Source organism: Heliconius melpomene, chromosome 20 (genome assembly GCF_056956725.1).
Source record: "Heliconius melpomene rosina isolate 202511_hmr_F chromosome 20, ASM5695672v1, whole genome shotgun sequence".
NCBI lineage: Eukaryota > Metazoa > Arthropoda > Insecta > Lepidoptera > Nymphalidae > Heliconius > Heliconius melpomene.
The window spans coordinates 6,937,755-6,947,648 of record NC_140408.1 but is presented as its reverse complement, the minus strand read 5'-3'; the positions used below and the strand labels follow the sequence as shown (position 1 = coordinate 6,947,648).

General features: G+C 30.0%; 2 protein-coding genes across 5 annotated transcripts; one reads left to right on the top strand and one right to left on the bottom strand.

The window, feature by feature from the left end:
* Positions 1–1,002: 1,002 nt before the first annotated feature.
* LOC146527798 (uncharacterized) lies at positions 1,003–6,157 on the top strand. 3 transcript variants are annotated; one of them, XM_085204609.1, is made up of 6 exons: positions 1,003–1,180; positions 2,456–2,655; positions 3,130–3,305; positions 3,792–4,053; positions 4,556–4,844; positions 4,949–6,157. In XM_085204609.1, the coding sequence occupies exons 3-6, from the start codon at positions 3,149–3,151 to the stop codon at positions 6,146–6,148; spliced, it is 1,908 nt and encodes a 635-aa protein (XP_085060735.1). In that variant the 5' UTR covers positions 1,003–1,180; positions 2,456–2,655; positions 3,130–3,148; the 3' UTR covers positions 6,149–6,157. The 3 variants fall into 3 exon arrangements, with proteins under 3 accessions (XP_085060735.1, XP_085060734.1, XP_085060736.1); XM_085204608.1 differs by lacking the exon at positions 2,456–2,655; XM_085204610.1 differs by lacking the exons at positions 2,456–2,655; positions 3,130–3,305.
* Positions 6,151–9,806, bottom strand: slv (sugar transporter SWEET1). Of its 2 annotated transcripts, XM_085204612.1 has the most exons (6): positions 9,466–9,806; positions 9,314–9,391; positions 9,013–9,239; positions 8,749–8,924; positions 8,403–8,548; positions 6,151–7,548 (listed from the first exon to the last, which is right to left on the bottom strand). In XM_085204612.1, exons 1-5 carry the CDS (start codon positions 9,540–9,542, stop codon positions 8,441–8,443), a joined length of 666 nt encoding a protein of 221 aa, XP_085060738.1. In that variant the 5' UTR covers positions 9,543–9,806; the 3' UTR covers positions 6,151–7,548; positions 8,403–8,440. The 2 variants fall into 2 exon arrangements, with proteins under 2 accessions (XP_085060738.1, XP_085060737.1); XM_085204611.1 differs by having other exon boundaries at positions 6,151–8,548.
* Between the last annotated feature and the right edge of the window lie 88 nt (positions 9,807–9,894).

Sequence of the window (9,894 nt, the reverse complement as noted above, 5' to 3'; positions counted from 1 at the left end):
AACATCCATTTATAACAATTACTTATAAGTAGCAGAAAAGTTATAATATAAGGAAATTTTATGTTTCTGTTTCAAATTTTAATGACGAAAGCTTTTAAAAAATCACAACGCCAATTTTGCTATTTAAGTTATCTCAATACAGATAATATTGATGAGAATGAATGAGGTGTGACTTTACCTAAATGTGACTGTTGTGGGCGATTCCCATTTGGGAAAATGAGTTAATATTTCTCATTTCCTCATTCTAGTAATGAGGAAAGAAACACGGCATGGGGTTCCGCCACTCACACGCAAACCTTAAGAATTGGGCTGAAAGTGGGGGCTGACACTTATTCCTATATGTGAGAGATACGGGATTTAGCCTAAACTAAAAAAATCAATAAAAAAATCGAACCAGCGCAAGTCGGGTTCGCTCACCGAGTGTTCCGTATAAAAATTAGAGGTCTCGAACTTTTACTGAAATTCAGGTTTAGCTTAGCCAGAGGCCTTTCATTTGATACGTTACTTGAACTCACGGCTTTAATGCCAAATTTTGCCCCCCTTTAAGGCTATTTTTTAGGATTTAACCATAAATGTATAGTTTTCAGATTTTTTAATGAACTAGTACTACTGTGTAGATGCTAGCCGCCAAATTTCATGTTTCTAAGTTAACCGGAAGTACTCTATTAATTTTGATTGCCTTTATACAGTCAATACGCGTTTTTTGCTTTTACTATATAAATAGATTTTTTGTGATGATGACGCCATAGATCTAGGTATATCGGTTGAATTCCAACTATATATCTCCATGCATTCCTGAGATAAAGGCTCTTCACAGACAGACAGACGGACGTACAACAAAGTGATCTTATACGGGTTTCTTTTTTCCTTATAATGTACGGAACTCTATCTCTGTAATAAAAAAACAACAATTAGGTAAAAGCTTCAATTGATATTGTTTAGGTATGTCGAATATAGGTTTTTCTAGGCCGATGCATGATATCATATAACGTTTGATAAATTTATCCCTACAGTTTACCATTGTATATCAGCAGTAACGGACGTATTATTTTTAATACCAATAGTTGATAAATGTTGTTCTATGTTTGTGAAATATATTCATTAAGTTATAAAGGAAATTAATAATGGAATAATTTTTGTTTCCCTTATATTTATAGTAAAAATACATAACGTGAGAAGGGTAAGTTTAAAATCAATTAATATTACAAAAACATATTATTTTTCAAGTCTTTTGTAAATATATGTCACATATAGGTATTTACGGTGTAGATGTAGACAGTTAGACACTCATGTATGAACCTCTGGTTTCATTGTTTGCAGTTCAAATATTTCAAAACCTTGAGGGATTCAACTCATCAGAACGTACAAATTTCCTACCTGCTATCTGCTACTAATTACTTAATTACACCTGCCAAAACTTATGGCAGAATATATTTAAAATTAGGTTTATTTTTTTTTTCATTTTTTTTTAAACAGATCAGATCTTACAAATAACGATAATTTATATTCTTTATACGCACCTATCTTTTTTTTTAATTAAAGGAAAATACAGTTTTGAATGGTAGTTTTACTTATTCATATAAATAAAAAATATAAAGCATAGGCAGTCCAAAATCGGTATAGTTTAGAAATATCGTATACCTACTACTTAACGGGGACTCATATAAAAAGTTTACTATCTTCATCATCTATAAATATTAAATTAAAAAATAAATGAAAAATATTATTTAGGGTAAAGAAATAGTCATAATAACAAAATCTGCGCTTTTTAAAAAACACTGCTCCTACAAGCACATCTACGAAATTACTATTTAAAATAACAAATTCCCCCAATTTGCCAATGGAGTACAAAAGTACAATATTAATGTCAATGTTATTAGATCTAAAATATGAATATTATAATAATAACAAACACAGATTTAATTCCTATTTAATATCGCAATAGCGTTTCTAAAATTATAAGCCCAATTGTATGTTAAGCCGTAACTTATCTAAACAACTCTATTGTTCTAGTTATTACATGTCTACTTATTACATGAAATAGAGCTCTTTTATATGCAAATAAATTATCATTCTATTACTATTTTACTAACATAATTTATCACATCCGTTCTGTACCATTCCATAACAGATATCTATTAACAATGGTCGACATAATCAGAAACAAAACGATATTTGACAAATATATACGATACATAGAGCAAAAGACTGTACAAACAAGTAAAGTAGTCCAGTGGTGTTTCCATTACCTGAATTGTACGGAGATATTGTTAATTTTAATTAAATTTTTGATAATAAATATATAGGAAATACTATGTCGATTTTGGACAAGGTCAGTCGTGCAGAGGCACAAGTGTGTGCGTAGTAGGAATACCAGAGTTCTGGCCCACCCAAAATCATCACCAGCGTCACACAGTCCTAAAAAAAAATTGGTGTCATTTTGGGGGTTTTTCAGGGGCGCTCGGTGGATTCATCAGGATCATGAAATAGGTTTCTTGGTTTTGCCTCGCCAATACACCTAATTAGCTTAATTACTCTATTTATTACAACTTTGTGCTCGCATAATATTGTTCCTAATGAGTCTAACTCGTTATCGCGCCTGTTTGCGGTTCTTGCTTCAATAATGGACTAAAATCCCAGCGCTTAAATCTGCAGGTATCGGTTTTTACTATGTCGATAATTGTAATATCTAACGCGATCTTAACCGCAAGGTCAGTATGTGCAGCTACATGGATCTCGGAGGCCATATAGCAGTTTGATTCGGCCATCCAGTCAATCAGAAAAAATACTAGGACCAACATGATTCAATTGATTAAATTATAACGAAATACACAATGGAATCCTTACAATCAGCTACTATTGTGGAATATATGCACCTAAATCTATATTTACCTTTATATAAACAAACTCACATTTAAAATAACTGATAAAAATATATTTAATCCAAAGGTTATAAAATATAAATGATATTAGTTTCATTATATTTTTTGTGAAAATATATGAAACTATTGTCATTGAGAAAATACAAAAATAGTAGGGACCTATAGTACTCTCTTTACCTACAGTAGGATCTTTATCTTAATATTCTTTATTGACATAAACATATAAGTCCGTATTACTTTTTTTCAGCACCCGACGCAAAAGTAAAATGTATAATGCCAAATATGTAAAGATATTAATTTTTTCTACTATAACTATAAGCTTGGTTTACAATACTTGTCGCATATATCCCAAAACAACTACAACTAACCAAAATCTGACAATATATAAATATATACATAAAAACTACTTCCAGCATTACAATGGTAATTTCATTTTCTACTATAAGTGATTAAGTGAAATGCTTTATATTAGACAACTCTTGAACTGCGTCACCTTTAGATTGCTTATATTAAATGTAGTTCTTAGCTTCACGTTATATCCCTCACGTAGTAGGGTAGGCAAAGTAAGTGTTAAGGCACCTCGTTCCCTACTTCCAGCCGAATTTTCCAGATACTGAGTTGCAGAGTTCAACGCCGCACTTTCTCTCATTACCAGAGCGAGGAAACGAAAATATTAACTAATTGATTTTCCTAGTAGGAATCGACCGTCCCTTTTACAGTCACACCCTAATCCACTTATTCAATTACTTAAACTAATTTCTATCGTTGCTTATAGAACACATGTTTATTAACTAAGTATATATTCACTCAAAATAATTTAATTTCAAATACACATCTTGTCTTATTACCAAAAACATATATTTTTACGAATAAACATTTTAGATATATTTTTTTTCTTTTAATCCACAGATGGCGCTGACTACTTGATAAACACTCCTGGTTGTTATATACCAAATTATTTAAAAACATATAAAATAAAGGAGACCCCACCTCTCAACAAAACATGCGGCGAGCGAGCAGTTTTTATTAAAAAAATTACTAATGACATTATAAAATTTTATATTGACAATAAGGTTATGAGATATAATAGCAAGGGAAAACAATACAAGTGTTGCTATCAGTATGCTACGCCATCTATCGTTTCGGGAAAGATAGATTACACAAAATTGAGGTAAAATTGAGAAATATTTACATGCTTAACTTTATTAAGGCCGTGGCGCAGTGGCACAGGGGCGCGACAGTCAGTGCGATGCCTGTGGGTTCCCACTCGGAGGTATGAAGTATGAAATATTTAATATTTTTCATTTCCTCATTCTGGTAAGGAGGCTAAGCGCGGCGTTAAGTTCCGCCAATCCAAAACCGATTTTTTGAGATATTATGTGTGCGGCCGAAACACTGCGCTTTGTCTTGTTACCAGAGCGTGGAAATGAAAAATTTAAATAATTTATTATAATATAAAATAAAATATGACAAAACATATAAAAGTTTATTCTAGTCAATCTACGTAAACTCACAAAATTTACACGGGCATCATCGTATTAATTACTTACTTGTCACAGGCCGGCATTCAATATAAAATATATTAAGATTAACTCAAAAAAGAACAATACTGATTAACTATTTTATTTTTAAAATAATTTCTTCATTGAACTAATTAAAAATATTTTTTGTAGGTACTCGCAATGTATAGATTTTACAAACGATACGGAGGCGTTCCTAGAGCACGAAATAATAGTCGTCACTTGCTCTATATTAAATAAGAAATCAGTTATATATGAAGACAGTTATGCAATACTAAAAAAAATTACAATAAAAACCAATGAGTATAACAAAAAGAAAACCTGGAACGTGTTGATGTTAGGAATGGACACAATGTCACGTGCCCGGATTTACGCAAGCATGCCAAAGACTGTTGCTTATTTTTTACAGAATAATTGGTTAGATTACAGGGGATACCAAAAGGTAAGGTAAGCTATAATAATATCTGTATATTATATAATAAGGTAAATTACTATTACAATTAATACACTCCCCAACGGTATAATAATATACTTGTTTTTTTTTAGGTGGGCTACAACACATTTCCAAATGTTTTGCCATTATTGACTGGCAAAAATGTTTCAGCAGTATACGCAGCGTGTTCCTCAGGCATGGATAGGTGCAATGAATTACTTATATGGTCAGCGTATCAAAAAGCTGGCTACGTGACAGCTACTGGAGAAGAATACTTGAGATTACCAGATACATTTGCCAAATATGGATATAAATCTTCTCCTACTGATCATTATCTAAGACCACTGTTTCTTACTGGCGAAAATTTCAACGGCAATCTAGTATGTACTAAAAAAATGCCGTCAGCGAAACACATGCTTGATTATGCTACGCAATTCGCAGATGCATACAAACAAAATAATTATTTTGGAGTATTTTGGTCAAATTCCTACAGTCATAATATTGAAAATTCGCCCACACTCATCGATAAAGATATTGTTAGTTTCTTTACAACTCTCAATGAAACAGGTGTTTTAAATGACACATTTATATTCTTTCTAAGTGATCACGGCACAAGATATGGAAAGATGAGGGTACCATACGAGTCATACTATGATGAGCGTTTGCCAATGCTGTTTATATGGGTACCTTATCATTTTAAGAAGTTACACAGAAATGCGTACAACAGTTTTATTTTGAACCAGAATAGACTAGTTACTCCATATGACATATATCTCACGCTACAGGAAATATTGTTAATATCAACAGCGTCAGAACAGTACCATAAGCCCAACTCTGATGCGTGTCCTAATTGTACGAGTATGTTCAACGAAATTGATCCCATGAGAAAATGCAATGACGTAGATGTCAGCGAAAAATGGTGTACTTGCCATGAAATGAGAAGTCTAACTGAATTAGATGAAGACATGCGTCGCAGTATTGACATATGTGTGACACAATTACAAGAGAAAGTAAAGAACACTCCAACCACCCCTTGCATGAAATGTATAGAGTTAAAATTAAAAACGATTTTACGGACGCATGCTTATCGGGATGAATCTAGCAACAGTACTTATTTTATTATAGCATTCGTCATGACACCTGGCGACGTTGCTTTCGAAGCTACAGTAGTAAAAAGAAATAATGAATTTAGTGTAATACAACCGACTTATTCTATAACATCGTATAACGCGAGAGGGAGTTGCGTTGTAATACCGTATGATCGACAACACTGCGTTTGTATGAAAATTAAAAATTGCAAAAATAAACAATGAAAATTAAAATATTATATTTTATTACTATTTTCACAATTAACTTTTAATTTTGTCAATAGATATACATTTTTGTTGCAGCACCGGTTTTATACACTTTACAAAATCAATTAATTATAGAATTCTTAATGAAATGTTATAGATTACTTTACTTACTTTTTTTTTCATACTTACGAAGTTATATTGTTATATTTTGTTGTTATTATTTATATAGTTTTTTCTTTCGTTGTTAAGTTTTTTTTTAATATTAAATTACAACACTTAATTGTCGACTTTAAGACATTTTAATTGACATTAAATACAAATTTTAATATAATAATTATAAAGTATACACATAGGCTCAGCCTACTTACATTTATACCATAGTATATTTCAAATAACTAAGATTCAACCCCATATTGACTAGCGACAGTTATTTAAACAATTCACTAACTGTCATCATCATCATCATCATCATTTTGTAATCTATTAAACCCCATTCATTAAATACTATACTGGTATTTTGTCATATTATTATAAGTCATACATTTCACAATCATATTATACAAAATATAATAACAATGATTAGATATTAATGCTAAATTTTAAAATTAAATAAATAGTGGCGTTATTATTGAATAAAAAATAAATGCTTTAACTAATACTCACAATAAATTACCTCATTTAGTTAAATTTTTATCTATAAATTGTACTATATCAACTATACAACCTCCTTGAGAACTTAAATATACAATACTAACAATACTACTATTCTAATCTAAAAATACATAAAGGTTGGAGCTGACTGGTATTCTTACGTGGTGTAGTGTAACGTGAAAAAATGAAGTTAAAATACGGTCGACGAGTAATGGCCGTCCTTAAGTATTTCTGAATTTTGTGCAATGTTCACTCAATAAAAAAGTAATTATAAAAAAAAAAAGAAGAAAACGACTTCTATTAAATATTAACTTCAGGGAGGCCAAAACTCTTCTTCAATCGTAATGTACATTGCATGCAAAGACGCAAGTAAGAGACGAGAGTGTTATATGAATTTCAACACCCGGCGTAACATATTAGCATCCTCGCCGAGAGTAGTATAAATAGCATTACACTCTGTAAAGTCGGTCACCATAACATGTACACTCATATGCATAACAAAGGCCAATAGTTTTAAAAGACTATTGTAAATACATTGTTATATTTACTTTAATGTGTGCGCAGCTGATATATTTTACTGTTTAGTAAGTTTAAGTATATAAAAGTGGCTTCAAGTTTCTTTTATTACACAAAGCATATTTATAATAGCATCAAACCGCTGGACAGTCTGAGGCAGTTCCACTGTGCCTCCATGTGTTGTTTAATTAGTGTCATTAGTAATTACGCTATTTTATAATATATTACGTAAAAACATTGTATTTTCATCTCTGAAATATAGCAAACAAATATTAAATTTACAAAATGTTAGAATTTTTGAATTTAAAATTCAAAAGTTAAAATGATAAAAAAAGAAAATTTATATTAATTTAAAAATGGCATATGAATCTTGGTCATTGACTGAAACTATTACGTAATTGCATTTTTTAAGACAAATTTCATATGTCAATGTATATGAAAAAAACATTTGGTATAAAAATATTGCTCTAAAAAAAATTTGGCAACCCTATCTGTATCCAAACAGGGCAAGCAGATATAATTTAATGTTTTAAATTTAGATCAACAATAAAAAGGAAGTATATTGACTACTACTATTTATATCAAATAATAGTTAAACTATCAATATACATCTTAGATTTTGTTATATTTAATTCCAGATGTATGCAAATATTTCATAGCATAAATAGCTAATGTGACTTAATAAAATAAATTGAATGCCAACATACTTAATACATAATATTATTTTCTTTTCTATATCATTTGTTGTAATTGCACTTCAGTTAAAACACATCTTTAAATATATATAATAAAAATTTAAAACATACTTACATGTTTAAATTTTTAAGTAATTAATAATATTTTTTCAGTCTCATCTAAGCAACTAGTTATCTACAATCAGCTTAAACAAAAATATAATACAAAATATTTATATAAATTGTAGCATACTATGTGTGATTCTGATGTATAAGCTATTTTACTATTAAGTTTTATCTAAATCCACTCAGTAGTTTTTGAATGAAAGTGGAACAAGCCCCCATCCTCACAATCTATCACATTAATAGAATTAAGCTATTGCAATATATTATGTGTTATAAACTGATTTTATAATTTAAAACAAAACTACCTTTCTCCATAGTTTATCTTTGTGACTTCTGGCACTTTTCATGCTACAATAGATTTAGATATCAATTGTGTATGATGGCCTCCAGGGTATATAACAAAAAGTGAAAGTTGTAGCACAGATAAAGCACCACCTATGAAATTTGGTGTCTGTAATAAAAAAAGTATATAAATTATGAAACAATGTGATTTTATACATTTCTTTAATCTTTGCTATTCAATGATTATAAGTTGGAACATAATTTACAAAATTGATTATCACAATAAGATAATAAATTAGATAATAAATAATTTTAAAATAGTGCTTTTTACATTTTTTTAACTGTAACCATTATCAATAGCATACTCACAGATAGATATACATCTTCTTCCATTAAGCCATAGAAAAACCAAAGGCTTGACACAATAAGAGACATAAATATCATTGGAAATGGAAGGCAATCTGTGCTTTTGGTTTTAATTACATAAAACAATTTACTCATTGGTGCTGCAATGGTTAAAAGTGTTAGAGAGCATGCAGAAAAACCTGAAACAAAATAAATTTTATAATAACTTGTGCATATTAATAGTAAATAAATTTGCAACTACATTTATACACAATAAAAAATACACACCTAATCTACTTAAAAGTATTTCATTATCCACTTCCACAGACATATATCCAATTGTAAAAATATAGATAGCAAGTGATAATAGGAACTGCTTTAAAACTGAGGACTTTTTAAATGTGTAAAGATAAAATACAACTATGTATGAAATCATTAAAAATATGCCAATAGCATTCACTAGAATTATTTTATTGTCTTGTTTTGTCAGCCCATACAAAAGCCACAGACCACATCTGTAAAAAAATTGATTATTGAAATATCCATCATCCATAACTAATTCACATTATTTTAGAACTAAATTACTTACGACACAAATCCACATATAAATGGTAGCGGGGATGATTCTGATGTCGTTCTATTGTCCACATATTGCTTGCAAACCAGACTAAAATATAGTATTGTTATTCATAACATTAATTCTATAAACATGTTAAAAATTCTGAATACAATAATACATACATTCCAGAGAGAAATTGTACAATAGTAGATATAACGGCTAAACTAGCTATAAATTCCTTCAGATCTGATAAAAACATTTTTATTGTTTTTTGAGAAAATATTTGTCAAAATTTGAAATTGTTACGCGAATATAAACACAGTTTATATTAATCAACGTAATAAACCAACATCCCTCTCATATCCGTCAACTGTCAAGTGCCAACTACAAAAACAAAATACGAACGAATTACAAATTTACAACTTGAAACTTGATGATTGGTACACTTGGCAATCCATCAAAAGTTATATAAACACACAGATTACAAATAGGGAGTCTGCCATTGTGCCCTTACTACAATGTTGATGTTAATGCCTAACAATTTATGCAGGATCTAACACGAGAATGTAGAGATAAGGAATAGCTAGGTGTATACTTAGAGGCATAAATAT